General features: G+C 34.9%; 1 protein-coding gene across 10 annotated transcripts in view; it reads left to right on the forward strand.

Annotated features, from left to right (window-relative positions):
* The window catches only part of PPIP5K2 (diphosphoinositol pentakisphosphate kinase 2), a 92785-nt gene that overhangs the window by 66812 nt on the left and 8576 nt on the right, over positions 1-17397 (forward strand). For 2 of the 10 annotated variants that reach the window (XM_047778371.1, XM_047778370.1), the window contains exons 25-30: positions 471-644; positions 1948-2020; positions 3880-3999; positions 4892-4954; positions 8366-8506; positions 11943-12068. In XM_047778371.1, the coding sequence (XP_047634327.1) occupies positions 471-644; positions 1948-2020; positions 3880-3999; positions 4892-4954; positions 8366-8506; positions 11943-12068 (697 nt within the window). The remainder of the gene's footprint in view (positions 1-470; positions 645-1947; positions 2021-3879; positions 4000-4891; positions 4955-8365; positions 8507-11942; positions 12069-17397) is intronic. The other 8 variants (XM_047778376.1, XM_047778375.1, XM_047778380.1 and 5 more) reach the window with 6 other exon arrangements.

The raw sequence follows: 17397 nt of genomic DNA on the forward strand, positions 1-17397 counted from the left end.
CCGGCAGCCGCAGCTCTGATTAGACCCCTAGGCTGGGAACCTCCATATGCCGCAAGTGCGGCCCTAAAAAGACAAAAGACAAAAAAATATAGATATACATGTTTAAGTCAATCCCAATAAAATATAGTTGTAAAATCCCAGAAAAAAAATTGTTAAAATCTTTCCAGTTCTAAGAGGGAAGGGAGAACTATTAAGCAGTATAAATATTTTGTATATTCAAGATAATAAGGTAATTCTTATAATCATTATCACAATTAGACTTATGAGTCCTATCAATTTCTCAAATATTAAAATATATGGCTCCCAAATTACTGTTTAATAGTTTTTTAAAAATTGATGAACAAATGCAAACAAACTGTATTTTTTTTTCTTCCTGATCATTTGGCTCTGTTATATCTAACTTTGCATGCTCTGCTTTTTTTTTGTCTTTTTTTTTTCTTTTTTTTTTTTGCCCCTTTTCTCACTTCCAGGAAGAGAGCCCCCTGAGTGTGTCTAGCCCAGAGGGTACTGGTACCTGGCTGCATTACACCAGTGGTGTGGGTACTGGGCGTCGAAGACGCAGATCAGGGGAACAAATCACTTCTTCCCCTGTCTCCCCCAAATCATTGGCTTTCACATCCAGTATTTTTGGCTCATGGCAACAGGTTTTTAAACTTTACTTCATTAAACATTTTTCCTCCCCGCATTCAGAGCAACAAACAGCTGTCTTTGAGGACATCTAATCCCTTATATTATACATCAGAGTAAATCCTTCTGTTTTTAATTTTGAATTCACTTAAAAATGCTAGTGATATCTGACAGTATTTGAGGGAAAGAAACCACTTACACTGCATGTATGTAGAATTTTTACTGGGAGGGTTTTAAGTATCCAGGATTTAAAAATTAGTAAGTTTTATATTCCTGGAAATTTAGCTTTTTAATACAATTTTTTAAAGGAAATAAATCTTTCTTTGACTTAATTGTACTTTAAAGCATTCAGAAATGAAATTCCATAATTTTGATGGATGGTAAGAAAATTTGACATCTTTTCCCCCCATCATTGAAAAATACATTTCATTTGGAATTTGCTGAGAATGTGAACATTTTTTAAAATACCAGAATTTTGTGGCCCTGTGTTAATTACCAGGATACATCTAATACTGATGGTTCTCTCCCTCACATTCTATTATCTGCAAGTATCTAATTTAATTACATACAGTATGGTTTTTCTTTTAGTTGTATAGTATTTTAATGCTTTTTTAAGATAAAAGGGGACAATGTGTATGTGCCCGTCAACAATATGCCCCAACAAAAGGGGTGAAAGTAAACTGATTTCAGAAGGACTTTCTATGATGACATTTGGAAAGTTAAAATACTATGGAATTTTTTTGGTTTGTTTTGTTTTTGTTACAATGGAAGGTCTGCTGTTACACATGACTTTTCCAAGAATTTCAGCAATTTCCTTTTGGAAATACAGTGCATTTGATTATAGGAAAAGGGATTATGGTATCCATTAAGGCTGTGAATATTTAAAGGTTACTCTGATAAAGCCTGTGCATGGATCAGTAATTGTATTGTGATCTCAACAGTCTCTGTCTGTCTTTTCTTTTGTTTGTGATTGTATTTCCTCCTTCAAATACAGGAGCTGTTTAAGAGTGGGCATTTGGCTTCTTTTAAGAGAGAGTGAAATTATATCAGTCTATTAATTGTTTCTTTTCATCTGTCTTGTTTCATACATGATTTTAATTCTGAATGCCTGCTTCGCACCACTTCATTGCAAGGACCTCATATGAAATGGACTCCCTTCAGAAAGGGATCTTGCATGATCTTTCATGTTTTATGTATTTTCTACTAATATTTATCATACAGCTTATTAACCTTTGTCTGTCTGGAACAGGCTGCAAATGAAGTATGGATTTTTAATTTATTTTACTGCTTTACTTCATTTATTTTGCTTTCCTTGTGCAGGTTGTATCTGAAAATGCAAATTACTTGCGAACACCAAGAACTCTTGTGGAACAAAAGCAGAACCCTACTGTAGGTATGTGGTCTAAATGAAACTATTTTGCAAACCTTCTTAAACTCACTATTTTGCACACATGTAAAACTCTTCAGAGGTGAAAGCATGACCAAATGCTATGCTCTAGTTTTTACTTAACATATACTAATTCAGAAATGTTGACTTGTAAAGCTCAAAATATACAATAAAATTTTGATGAAATGAATGATAAGTAACATTTAATTTTGTTTTATAACCCTTTTGAATGCCTATAATGTAAACTGCTTAGTCCAATTACCAATGCTCATTTCTAATCTTACATTTTGTTAAGTTAAAATCCCAACATATTTTAATTTAGGAAGGAAATTTCATTTTTCCTAGTTGATAAAGAAGAAAATACGCTATTGCATACAAAAAGAGCCTTCTACTTTTCTGATTTAAGATTTTAAGTGGAGAGTGTTTTAAACTCTATCTGGGTGTATTAATTGTCCTTTTGATCATCTCTTAAAACCAAAGCAAAACTAATGTACAATGGCAGTGACCTATAGAACATAATTAGTTCTTTGCTAATATTCAAGCAAAACAACATTGAAAAAGACCTTTGTAAACTTATTATTTTTGCCTTTTAGGGCTGAATATGCGGCATGTGGAAGTTTCCAGGTTAGGGGTCCAGAGAGAGCCAGCCTATGCCACAGCCACAGCAACTCGGGATCCGAGCCACATCTGCGACCTACACCACAGCTCATGGCAATGCTGGATTCTTAACCCATTGAGCGAGGCCAGGGATCCAACCTTCAACCTCATAATCACTAGTCAGATTCGTTTCTGCTGTGCCACAACGGAAACTCCCATTTTTTTGTTTGTTTGTTTTAAGCTCATTGTTGATAAACTAGATGAGATAGTGACATATTATTTTCTGTAAGTAGTTTTCTAAATTGGTTTAATAACAGCATAAACAAATTTTGTTATGTTTCAACTATGTATTTACTGTGATTTCTATGCTGAGTATATAGTGTCCATTGCTTTCTACATACTTGAAAAGGCTTTCTTTTATTACATATATTTTATGTTGATTCTTTTTGATATCCCTACAGTTTCTTGCCAGATGCATATATATATATACACACACACACGTATGTATACACACACATATACACACATATGTTTATATATTATTCCTTTCTTTGTGTGACATAATGTATTTGATAGAAATTTAGTTAATCCTTACCCAGTGGTAAAAGTGTTACTTGAGTATAAAGACTTTTGCTATAAGTATCAATTTACACTGGCTAAGTTTTTTTTTGCTAATAATGTGTTTCATTGGGGTCTTTTTAATTAAGATCTTAAGTCATTGAAGTATTAGAAATTTAAAGTGATTTAGGCCAGAATGACCATCTAGAAGGTATTGTTTCACCTAGTCTTCTCACAAATAAATAAGCTTCTTTTTGCTTTATTTCATAACAGATATTGATACCTCAGATTCAGGGGCATCAGGAAAGCTTCTTCATTTATAGACATACATTCAAAAATATTGATTTCATATGATGTAATTTGTGCTAGGAGAGGTTTTTTTATATGGCCTGCTTATGCAAATTGATTGGCAGAATTCCTTAAATTTTTATAATAGTATTTTTAATACTTTTAATATGTATATGTCTAATTATTATATAAGCTTTTTTTTTCTTCAAAAAACATTTTCTCTAGTGTGAAATACCTCCATTTGTACATGTGATAAATAGTGGTGGTGATTGTATTAAGTTGACATTATATGTGAATTGTGAGCCTGTTCAAGGCACTGCCAAATATGTGTGGTGAGAGCCATGTTATTGCATGCTGCATGAATTCCCAATGTGAATGGAAGAACACCCGTTGTTGTATGTATTTTCTCTAACTCCCATCAGGGTCTCACTGTGCGGGCCTGTTTAGCACCTCGGTGCTCGGGGGTTCTTCAAGCGCACCTAACCTACAGGATTATGCTCGTACTCATCGTAAAAAGCTGACCTCTTCTGGCTGCATAGATGGTATGTGCACACATGCACACACAGATTCATACCTACACCCATGCACACACCCATGAGCATATTTCTCAAAGGCAAGCCTAAGGCTACTGACTGATGCAAATGGAATCCTTTGCCTAAATGAACTCTCAGTGCTCTGTTACCCACTACTTGGGTCCATGTTTCATCAAACAGTTAATTATAGTTAGACTTACAGTACTTGTTCAATGAGTATTTTGTTGTAATGTGAAATTTAAAGCTGCATTATGTATACTCTTCTTTTAGGTAGTTAATAAGCCACAATATAAAGAATAAATCTTCCTTTGATCTTTTAAACATTTGTTCATTGTTAACCCTTTATTTATTTATTTATTGTACTGGTATTGATCTAAATAAATAATGTGACTGGAATGTTTGTAAGTAGAAGAAAATATATTGGAAATATTCTTCTAAGAATAAATATAAGATGAGAATATTTTAGGATCCCTAGTTGAAGGAAATCCTCTCGCTATTATTAATACATCTTGTTTTAATATTCAGAATGTCTCTTAAGGCTCATGGAAGCCTATGTTTTGTTAGTAGGAGTGTTTGTTAGACCTTTTAGGATTAGCTCTATTTAAAACTTTTTCTTACATATCCACAAATTTATTTTACTCAGTAAAACATGGATTTACCAGAATTGCCAGCTCATCCTGCTTTTCTTTCTTTTGTATATTTCATTAAACACTTTGCCTCTATCATCAAGCCATTTTACTTTTTTTAACCAGTATTTGGCTTATTACCCTCTTTTCATTGTCCCTTCTGCATGTCACCTAATTCTAACCTCCTTATATATTTGTTTTTCCCCCTCTTTTTTTAAGTGTCCTTCTTTTGGTAGCTGTTACGAATTTCAGGTACCTGTTTTTCTCTTTCTCAGACGCCACACGCGGTTCTGCTGTTAAAAGGTTTTCTATCTCATTTGCTCGACACCCAACCAATGGTACGTTTTGCTTTTATTTTAAAAAATAATCCCCTGCTTCATCCTTTTTTATTTTTACTTTATTTCAAAATATGAGGTATACAGTATCATTCTTCTCTCAGTCCTTAATTTCAATTGGCATACAATTCTAACTCATTCACTCAAAATATGATACTGTCTAGCTCCCCTTTTCAGCTGTAATTTACACAATAATTTAACACTACTCATCAAACTTTTAAGTGGCCCACAATGATGAAGAGTTTGAATACTTAATTACCACCTAAAAATTCCTTTTGATTTCTCAAGTGATCAATCTATATAATTTAAAAAATACAATTAATATTTTATCTTAATTCTTAATAATTTCAATGGTTTTTTCTTCCTAATTTCTTTTCTGATCACATGGTTGTTTTATTAAGCTATTTAACAAAAATACAGGGCCACACCGTTCCAATAGCCTGACGTATCTTTGAGAGGTTCTTGGGAATCAGGGGATGAAGGTTTCACTGTGTAACATCATTTATCCCTGGCTATCTAAAGCAAAACCCAGCTTTGTCTGGAGCACTCTGAAAACTTCATTCAACATTCAGTTTGTCCTCATGTGGCAATATGATTTGCTACTGCCAGGCAACCCAATTTTGGAGAGTACCATTGCTTTTTTGTTAAAATTTGAAGGCTCCTGATAGGAAGAAGATGAGGCTGAAAATCTAGACAACTGATTCAATTTTTGAGGCTGATCAAGAAGGTGTATTGTGGCCATTATTTATAAACTGAATTCTTACACTATTACAGCTTTCTTACACAGAGCTTTTTCTTATAGTATAAGAGGGAGTATTTACTGATCATTTTGAAATGATTCAAGATTAAATAATTTTTTTTAAAAAAGTACAGGTTTTTGCTTTTATTTGGAATGAAAGTGTTCTTACCCCCTTCACCTTTCTTTTTCTTTTTAACTGCAAGAAAGCCTTTCAAAAACTCAAGTCAGGTCTTTCAAGAACTTTTTTGAAGCTAAAGGATTGAACATAAGCTTACAATTATTCTCTTCCTCTGGATCCTATAACAGCACACCTAATAAGTGTGCTAACACTTGCTGAAGATGTTGTAAGAAAATCTGATCCTCAACAAATGAAAATTTAACTTTAAAGTTTAACATGCTTTCCCTTCATTGTAGCTGTTTAAATGCTACTTTTGGAAGAAAAAGATCTTATCTGATACAGCTGCAGCTTCTAAAGAACCATTAAAAACTTAGAAGAAAAACTGAAGTCACAAGAAAAACAGAAGTCACAAAATTCTAAAGAAGAGGCATTGCAGGTTTAAGACTGACTATAGTTTTTATGCAGAATGGTTATGTGTTTATAGCCAGTGTTGCAAGTTTTATATACGAGAAATCTGTGTTTACTGAAGCTTGGGGAAAAAATTTTTTTTTTGTTAAGTTTAGCAGAAAATAGAGTAATTTTATATTCTTTTGGCTTAGGCCTTTTTTTAAAATATGAATTTTCCACACATTGTGTGACTCGATGCATATAAAATGCATCCCTTTCAACTCTGGAAATATTTTTTGGGGTCTTCAAATTTTTTTTTTTCTTTTTTATGCTGTGTTGTCTAATCTGTCCTATGACTTGTCATTTGATTCTTTCTTTGACTTTTTATTCTCCTTAACTTTCATGTTTTTTCCATCTTAACACATATCATGGACTTATCCCTCCCCTTCATCTTTAGTTCAAGAAACATGGTGAAACAAGTATCTTCTGACAGTGCTTTACCTTATTTTCTGGGCCTCTGTGCAGAACACCTACACCTCTATAGGTGCTGGTCCGTTTCCTCTGTGGAATTTCTAGGCTCCAGTGGTATGTTTTTATAGCTTCTAAACATGACAGCAGGGTGGCTTTTTAAATTATTGCGCTAACCCTTTCATTGTGCAGTAGAGAAAAAGCATACTAAAGATAGGTGGAAAAAGATGTAGTCCAGAGAGACTTGATTATATTGTCATTTGCCTGTTATAAAATCTGAAAGGCAGATGCAAGAAAACAGTTGTTACAAAAGACTTATAGACATTCTGAGGAAAGGATTAAAAAAAAGAAACCCACAATGTTGAGTTTAGTGTAATGCAAGGAAAGGGTTTGCGCTTATTTGCATGAATCTTGTACTTTAGAAAAAATGTAATACTTGGTCAAGCCTAATTTCTTTAGTGCTTAACATAGGTGCTTTAGCTGCTGCTATGGTATTATAGTTTTGTTTTGTTTTGTCTTAAGTTTATGTAATGTTCTCTCATTCTTTGGTTTTGTGCTTGAAAATCATACATATCAGTTTTATAAATCCTTTGGTTAGTTTCATTGGAAGATTAGATTCTCTTTTAACCAGAGTTTCCCTGTTCCAACTAAGAGATAGTTCTTGGGTTAATATATTCTCCTAACATTGAAGCAGAGAGTTTTCCCGTCTATTTGAGTTTAGTTAATTTTTACTTTTAAGTTAAGAATATTAGAGTTTATGTAAAAACTAAATATTAAAAATATTTCTTTTGGGGGAAAGTTACTTTAAATTTTTGAAAAAGTAGATACAGAAAGACTTGTTATTTTAGCTGTATATAAAAGCAATTTTAAAAACCGTTCAGCTAAATAAAGTTTAAACAGGCAGAATTTATAAAAAGTGAATAACCTATATCCAATTTGTTTTTTTAAAAAAACTGTATATTTAAGTGCTTTTGTTTCAATGATGGTATTAATACATATCTGCATGGTTTGTTTAGTGAAATATTTGTGTTTCTGTGCCATTGTTGAATGAGAGTATTTGTACTTTGTATTGCTTTTTACTTGGCCTGACTTTGCTCGGCTAGCAATTTCCAACAATAGAATTATTGTGTTAAATCAATTAAGGTAAGTGAAATATGTTTTAGAATTTTAATTTCATTGTAAATTAGTGGATGTTGTTTTGGGTCACAGTAGAGAGTATTGTTGGCCTTGATATGACTAGAAAAATATTTTAAATCACTCTTCACAAGTAATCACATAATTGTTTTTCAACAAGAAGTTACTTTTACCATTCTGGCCTCAGGGACACATCATGGCAACAGTGTATTCACCAGTCAGATAGACCCGATTTTAAAAAGTAATACCTGAAAAAAATGTGGATTTTTTTTTTCTGTCCCCCCCCCTCCAGGTTTTTTCTTTAAGTATTATTCTTAGATTTTCCCAAAATACAGGATGAAATTGTGTGCATGCTGTACTATGTGGTTACTTTTAAAATGAAATCTTTGTCACATCTTGTTCCAACCCCATACTGCATAGCATCTGGTGTCATGACTTCAGAAATCTCGTGTGTTTGCATGTGATAGATTGAAAAGTCTCAAACTGTCCAGCTTTAAACAATGGTCTTCTTCCTTTTACATTAATGATTTTTAAATATTCAAATGTGTTTTTGTTTTTTTCCCCTCAGGTTTTGAATTGTATTCAATGGTGCCATCTATTTGTCCTCTAGAAACTCTTCACAATGCCCTATCTTTAAAGCAGGTGGATGAATTTCTTGCTTCCATTGCTTCTCCGTCAAGTGAAGTTCCATGGAAGACCCCTGAAATTTGTAGGAAAATTATTATTATTATTTTATTTTTAGATGGTAGATATTATCTGAATATAAAATGAATTATGAAAACATAAGTGGTGATATTGAATAGAATTTTAGGAGAGAAAGGAGTGTAGAAGAACATAATTTGGAATTCATTGGTGAGATATGCAACAAACATAGCACTTTTCTTAACTCTTTCCCAAAGTCTTTTTTCTTAAAAGGGGGGGGGGGACCTAAGACCCAGCAATAAAAGTCAGCAACATATAATATAAAGTCATGATCTTGTTTTCACATTCCTGTTGTATGTCATTTTATAGTAAGCTTCTTAAAAATGACAAAATACCATTCTGCATTAACCCACACATGCCCACATGCCCATCCCCTCACCCCTTTAAGGTAAGCAATCAAACAGATTCAGAAAGAGCACTTAACTAATGAGAGAAAATTAGGACAGCAGTTTTTCAAATTGTGTTCTGCAGAAAATATTTTGAAGAGGTTAATTCCTGTATGTAAAGGAAAGGGGTTCACAGCTGCGTAAGTTTTGGAAACTTTTATTATATCTACCTTCCTTTGGAGAGATGTAGTTATATCAGCATATAAATAGGTAAGGTTCCTTTATAAGGAAAGCTATAGACCCACACTTTCCAAAACTTGTTGAGAATACACTTTTTGGTAATACTTTTAAACATCATGTAGAACTATTCTGAGGGACTTCAGTTTGGGAAATGTCCAGGAATACATTTTTAGGTGTGAGAAATCAGCTGGCCATTGTCATTTTCAGCTCAGAAGGATCCTTGACACATTGGGATTTCCAGTTTAGGAAGCATCCACTTGGGAGAGAGTGCTTCAGTTAGAGTTAAGTCTTGCTAGTCATATCGTAATAAAGCTATGGACTTTCTGTGTATACCAGCTCCTTTTTATAAGGAGAATGCTGTAAATATGTTTCTGCCAAGAATAAAATATGAGGTCTCAGGATGAAAGCCACTTTCATGTCTTGCTGTTACTCTCTTCCCTTTCCTGGGCAACCACATTGTGTTATTCTGCAGAGTTCTGTTCATACGGTGTTCTGTCCAAATGGTGCTCCTTTCATTTCCGCCTTCCCTTTCACTTCTGGTGGTAGAGGTCAGCTTTCAACCATTAATGGTAATGGAGAGGTATCTTGGAGTGAATGATCTAAAATATTTTACTTTAGGAATGGTTTGGGGAATTAGGTTTCAGTTTTAAAGTGGCATGTGAATGCGTCTGATTCTGAGAATTGATAATACTCCAAGTAAAATAATCTCCATGCCGTAAAGTCAAAATCAGGAAAATGAAGGATACTTCTCCTTTTTTGTTTTCTGTTAGCTGACGGGACAGTGCTGCTCCTCACTACACAGTAGAGAACCTGAATAAATTCTCTTTTTCTCTTTTACCATCCTCTTTATACTAAATATGTCACTGCTTTCCTGGAGCAGAGATTTGTAATCTTAATATAGAGATTAAAGAAAGATTATAATGAGTAAGTAAGAATTTTGGGGAAACATTATGCTATTTGAATTTAGAAGATCTTTAGTAAATGACTTAAAGGTAAAATATCAATAATAATGACATCTGTTTTGGAAAGAGAATTTTGGTGAAATATTTACAGAAAGGTAATCTTTGAAGATTTATTTTGTGGCATTGCTGTTTTAGGTGGCTTCATTTCTCGGGTTTGCAAATTCAGTTTTCCTTGAGGTTTATTAATGAAATGAAGGATAATAAATTCATTTTCCAGTTCTAATTAACTCTTTTCTATGTCATGGATGTACGTCGTGCCCCAATCCCTCTAGCTCTCTTAAAATTTCATTCCATTACTTAAAATTTCATTCCATTACTTAAAATTTCATTCCATTACTCTAGCTCTCTTAACATATCATTCCATTACTAAGGGAACTAGATGAGAAAGTAAATATAGTTAATGAAGTTCGTAGAATTGGATAAACCTTAGAGTTAATCTAGTTCATTGGTCTTCAGACTGTATTTCAAAGAGCTTTTGGAAGTTCAGTGAGGAAGAGAAGGATGCTGAGTGATGAGGCCTTGTGTCTTCTGTGGCTGCTTCATCCAGAGCACTTACTTTGATCCAATTTATTTCAGATTTCATTTGAGAAAAGTTTACTGTTTTAAGGAAAAAACCTAGAAAACTCAGGTCTCCTAAAGTATATGGTATTTTCATCCTTCTTGAATATTAAAGAAAATAGGGTGCCACTTATAATGGAATTACCTGAATCCTGTATTTTGTAGTGTAACTGCAGAATTAATATTTATTAATTGCAGCATATTTACATTATTTATACTTAATTCCCTGGACTGTCCAGGAAGTAGCATCATAATGTAGAACTATACTGAATTTGTGGGAGGAGACATTGTTAGCATCTGTCATTCACAGATTTTTTTTCTCACCTAGGGCAAAATTAATCAATTTTATGGTAGCTGGTACCTAGCTTACAATGGGGCATGACAATATCAGATTAGGGTGAAAGGTGAGGGCAAAATTAATCAATTTTATGGTAGCTGGTACATAGCTTACAATGGGGCATGACAATATCAGATTAGGGTGAAAGGTGTGGGAATACTGATTAGGTAAGTTAGAGGTGGAAGTTAGAATGGGATAAAAAATGCAAGCCGGAAGGAGCTACGTAATGATGTGGTGCTTTACATATTTTAGGGATTTTTTAATAATCACTTGTATATTATTTAACTAGTGACTACTTTGGTCTTCTGCCAGTGAAATTTATGTTCATTCAGTATAGGTGTCAACTACTTAAGGCATATTTGCCATAATGGGCCAACATACTGATTTTTCAGTGATCCTGTTTATTGCTGTCAGGTCCTTTTCCAAAATTGCAAAAATAGGCAAATCTGTTTTTTGTTACCTCCTCACCTCCCATTGTCTAGGAACCCAGAAGCTTATGCCAGTAGCTCCCCCACTCCAGCCTTTACATTTCCAGAGCACCTCATAGAATTATCCCTCTTTGGAGTTCCCATCGTGGCATAGTGGTTAACAAATCCGACAAGAACCATGAGGTTGCGGGTTGGATCCCTGGCCTCGCTCAGTGAGTTAAGGATCCGGATCCGGCGTTGCCGTGAGCTGTGGTGTAGGTCACAGATGCGGCTTGGATCCTGTGTTGCTGTGGCTCTGGCATAGGCTGGTGGCTACAGCTCTGATTAGATCCCTAGCCTGGGAACCTCCATGTGCTGCGGCAGTGGCCCTAGGAAAAAAAAAAAGAATTATCCCTCCTTGTCCCTTACACACCTCCTAATCTTCCCACCTTGAATAGAAAGAAAAAAAAAATGTTTTAAAGTCTTCTGCACGGATAAATTTCAAGTGGGTAATATAGGAAGACAATCTGATATAATTATTTGTAATCTAGTTAGTTTAGATTTGATAGAATGGTCAGGAATTTTATTGAATTACCATGTTGTTGTTTTCCAGCCTCTTCAACTTCACGTCCTAGTCCAGTAATGAGAAGAAAAGTATCTTTAAATACATATACACCAGCAAAGATCCTCCCAACGCCACCAGCTACGGTAAAGAGCACTAAAGCAAGCAGCAAACCAGGTTAGGAGTGTGTGTGAATTTGTGGATTCCACATAACAATCAGAGGAGCAAAAATAGCTTATAGGTGTAAAACTGTTTTTAAGTAGGATCATAACACTCTAGGAACTCCGTTATTATAGCCTTTTGATCTATTTGGAGTTTGTTTTTCCCTCTCTTAATTACCCTATTTGATCATGATATGTGGTGTTTTTAATATACATTGCTGAACTCAATTTGGTTTTAAGGATTTTTGCACCTGCATTTGTGAATGATCCTTGTCTGTAGTTTTCTTTTTTCTGCAGTGTCTTTCAGATTTTGGGTATCAGGGTAATGCTAGCCAGATAAAATGATTTGGGAACTATTTTCTCCTCTCATATTTTCTGAGTACGATTTTTAAGATAATAAGATTTTTTGAAAGATTTCTTCCCATAATTTTGACAGAATTTTTTGTGGTGGTTTAGGTAACTTGTATTTTTCAAGGAATTTTTTCATTTTATCTAAGTTTTCAACTTTGTTTCTTTTTTTCTTTTTTTCTTTTGGTCTTTTTGCCATTTCTTGGGCCGCTCCGCAGCATATGGAGGTTCCCAAGCCAGGAGTCCAATCAGAGCTGTAGCCCCGGCCTAGGCCAGAGCCACAGCAACGCGGGATCTGAGCCACCTCTGCAACCTACACCACAGCTCACAGCAACGCTGGATCCTCAACCCACTGAGCAAGGCCAGGGATTGAACCCACAACCTCATGGTTCCTAGTCGGATTCATTAACCACTGAGCCATGACGGGAACTCCCTCAACTTTGTTTCTTTGTTATCTTTTTGATGAATCTGGTAATAACCTCTCTCGTCCATGATACTAATAATTTGTGTACTGCTTTTTTCTCTTGATCATTCTTACTAAGGATTTATCCATTTTATTGGTCTTTTCAAAGAACTGGATTTTGGCTCTTTTTCTGTTTTATTTATTTATTTATTTTATTATTATTATTTTGGCCACACCCATGGCATGCAGATGTTCCCCAGCTAGGGACCAAACCTGCACCGCAGCAGCAACTTGGGCTGCTACAGTGACAACATTGGATCTTTAACCCACTGAGCCACAAGAAAACACCCTCTTTGTTTTATATTTTACTGATTTCTGCTCTTTATTATTTTATGCCTTTTACTTACTTTGAGTTTACTTTTATTCTCTATTTCTAGATTCCTAAACCACTGATTGTAAGACATTTCTTCTTGTTATAAAAACATTTAAAGTTCTAAGTACTTCTTTAGTTATGTCTCACAAAACATGCCGTGTTTTCATTTTGGTCAGTTAAAATATTTTCTTATTTACGTTGTAATTTCTTCCTTGAGTCCCTGAAAGTTTAGAAACATACTGGTTAGTTTACGAATATTTGAGGTGGGAGCAGGGTTTGAGTATCTTGTAACCAATTTATTACTTAATTCCATTGCAATTACAGAACATATACTGAATGATTTCAGTCTTTTGAATATCAGTTTTTATGGCTTAACATTTAGCCCTGGTATATTTTAAATGTAGCAAGTATATTAAAAGAAAATGTATAATCCAAGTTTATTATGTAGCATTGTGTAAGTATCCATTAGGTCATGATTGTTGATAATATTACTCAGATCTCTATGTCTTTACCATTTGGGGGCGGGCAACACATACAAGGGAGAGGAGGTTCTGATGGTTATTCTAGCAATTGCTTAGAGATCAGTTTCCACTCACAAAATTATGGAATTGTCTGCATCTCTCTTTAATTTGCTCAATTTTTATTTTGTGAATTTTGAAATACTGTCGTTAGTGTTTAGATATTTGATTGTTAAGACTTTCTAATGTATTGACTCATTTATGATCACGAAATTTCCCTGTTTGATTTCTAATAATGCTTTGTCTTAAAGTTTATTTTATCTAACGTGAATTTAGCTTTTTCAGCTTTCTTATGCTTACTTTATGCATGGCATATGTATATATATATATATATATATTTTTTTTTTTTCCCACTGTACAGCAAGGGGGTCAGGTTATCCTTACATGTATACATTACAATTACATTTTCCCCCAGCCTTTCTTCTGTTGCAACATGAGTATCTAGACAAAGTTCTCAATGCTATTCAGCAGAATCTCCTTGTAAATCTATTCTAAGTTGTGTCTGATAAGCCCAAGCTCCCAATTCCTCCCACTCCCTCCCCCTCCCTTCCCCTCCCATCAGGCAGCCACAAGTCTTTTCTCCAAGTCCATGATTTTCTTTTCTAAGGAGATGTTCATTTGTGCTGGATATTAGATTCCAGTTATAAGTGATATCATATGGTATTTGTCTTTGTCTTTCTGGCTCATTTCACTCAGTATGAGATTCTCTAGCTCCATCCATGTTGCTGCAAATGGCATTATGTCATTCTTTTTCGTGGCTGAGTAGTATTCCATTGTGTATATAGACCACATCTTCCGAATCCAATCCTCTGTCGATGGACATTTGGGTTGTTTCCATGTCTTGGCTATTGTGAATAGTGGTGCAATGAACATGCGGGTGCATGTGTCTCTTTTTAAGTAGAGTTTTCTCCAGATAGATGCCCAAGAGTGGGATTGCGGGGTCATATGGAAGTTCTATGTATAGATTTCTAAGGTATCTCCAGACTGTTCTCCATAGTGGCTGTACCAGTTTACATTCCCACCAACAGTGTAGGAGGGTTCCCTTTTCTCCACAGCCCCTCCAGCACTTGTTATTTGTGGATTTATTAATGATGGCCATTCTGACTGGTGTGGGGTGATATCTCATGGTAGTTTTGATTTGCATTTCTCTTATAACCAGCGATGTTGAGCATTTTTTCATGTGTTTGCTGGCCATCTGTATATTTTCTTTGGAGAAATGTCTATTGAGGTCTTTAGCCCATTTTTCCATTGATTGGCTTTTTTGCTGTTCGGTTGTCTAAGTTTATATATTCTAGAGATGAAGCCCTTGTCGGTTGCATCATTTGAAACTATTTTCTCCCATTCTGTAAGTTGTCTTTTTGTTTTCTTTTGGGTTTCCTTTGCTGTGCAAAAGCTTTTCAGTTTGATGAGGTCCCATGGGTTTATTTTTGCTCTAATTTCTATTGCTTTGGGAGACTGACCTGAGAAAATATTCATGATGTTGATGTCAGAGAGAGTTTTGCCTATGTTTTCTTCTAGGAGTTTGATGGTGTCCTGTCGTATATTTAAGTCTTTTAGCCATTTTGAGTTTATTTTTGTGCATGGTGTGAGGGTGTGTTCTCGTTTCATTGCTTTGCATGCAGCTGTCCAGATTTCCCAGCAATGCTTGCTGAATAGACTTTCTTTTTCCCATTTGATGTTCTTGCCTCCCTTGTCAAAGATTAATTGACCATAGGTGTCAGGGTTTATTTCCGGATTCTCTATTCTGTTCCATTGGTCTGTCTGTCTGTTTTGATACCAGTACCACACTGTTTTGATGACTGTGGCTTTGCAGTATTTCTTGAAGTCTGGGAGAGTTATGCTTCCTGCTTGGTTTTTGTTTCTCAAGATTGCTTTGGCAATTCTGGGTCTTTTGTTGTTCCATATAAATGTTTGGCTTGTTTGTTCTAGTTCTGTGAAAAATGTCCTGGGTAATTTGATAGGGATTGCATTGAATCTGTAGATTGCTTTGGGTAGTATGGCCATTTTTACAATATTGATTTTTCCAATCCAGGAACATGGAATGTCTTTCCATTTGTTTACATCTTCTTTGATTTCTTTGATGAAAGTTTTATAGTTCTCAGCATATAGGTCCTTTACCTCCTTGGTCAGGTGTATTCCGAGGTATTTGATTTTGTGAGGTACAATTTTAAAAGGTATTATATCTTTGTATTCCTTTTCTAATATTTCATTGCTGGTATACAGAAATGCAACTGACTTCTGAATGTTAATCTTATACCCTGCTACTTTGCTGAATTTATTAATCAGTTCAAGTAGTTTTTGGGTTGAGTCCTTAGGGTTTTCTATGTATAGTATCATGTCATCTGCATACAGTGACAGTTTGATCTCTTCTCTTCCTATATGGATGCCTTTTATTTCTTTGGTTTGTCTAATTGCTGTGGCTAGGATTTCCAAAATGATGTTGAAGAGCAGTGGTGAGAGTGGGCATCCCTGTCTTGTTCCAGATTGGAGTGAGAAGGCTTTCAGTTTTTCCCCATTGAGTATTATATTTGCTGTGGGTTTCTCATAAATGGCTTTGATTATATTCAGGAATGTTCCCTCTATACCCACTTTGGCGAGGGTCTTGATCATGAATGGATGTTGGACTTTGTCCAGTGCTTTTTCTGCATCTATTGAGATGATCATATGATTTTTGACTTTTTTTTTTGTTAATGTGGTGTATGATGCTGATTGATTTGCGTATGTTGAACCATCCTTGTGAACCTGGGATGAACCCAACCTGGTCATGGTGTATAATTTTTTTGGTATGTTGTGGGATTCGGTTGGCTAAGATTTTGTTGAGAATTTTTGCATCTATCTTCATCAATGATATTGGGTGATAGTTTTCTTTTTTGGTGGTATCTCTGTCTGGTTTTGGAATGAGGGTGATGGTGGCATCATAGAATGTCTTTGGGAGTATTCCTTCTTCTTCAACCTTTTGAAAGAGTTCAAGGAGGATGGGCAGCAATTCCTCTTTATATGTTTGATAAAATTCACCTGTGAAGCCATCTGGTCCTGGACTTTTATTTGTAGGGAGTGATTTTATGACCTCTTCAATTTCCTTTCTAGTGATCGGTCTGTTCAGTTGGTCTGTTTCTACTTGATTCGGTTTTGGCAGGCTGTAAGATTCTAGAAAATTGTCCATTTCTTCCAGATTGTCAAACTTGTTGCCATATAGTTGTTCATAGTATTCTCTTATGGTTTTTTGTATTTCTGCTGTATCCGTTGTGATTTCTCCTTTTTCCTTTCTAATTTTGGTTATTTGGGTTCTTTCTCTCCTCTTTTGAGTGAGTCTGGCCAGGGGTTTGTCAATTTTGTTCACCTTTTCAAAGAACCAGCTCTTGGTTTTATTAATTTTCTCTATTATTTTTTGAGTCTCTATTTTATGGATTTCTTCTTTGATCTTTATAATTTCCTTCCTTCTGCTGACTTTAGGCCTTTTTTGTTCTTCTTTTTCTAATTCATTTAGGTGGAGGGTTAAGTTGTCCATTTGGGATCTTTCTTCTTTTTTGAGAAAGGCCTGTAGTGCTATAAGTTTCCCTCTGAGCACTGCTTTCGCAGCATCCCATAGATTTTGAGTGGTTGTGTCTTCATTATCATTTGTTTCAAGGTAGTTTTTGATTTCCTTCTTGATTTCCTCATTGACCCATTGGTTTTTTAGTAGCATGTTGTTTAGTCTCCATGC

Source organism: Phacochoerus africanus, chromosome 4 (genome assembly GCF_016906955.1).
Source record: "Phacochoerus africanus isolate WHEZ1 chromosome 4, ROS_Pafr_v1, whole genome shotgun sequence".
In the NCBI taxonomy this organism is placed as follows: Eukaryota; Metazoa; Chordata; class Mammalia; order Artiodactyla; family Suidae; genus Phacochoerus; species Phacochoerus africanus.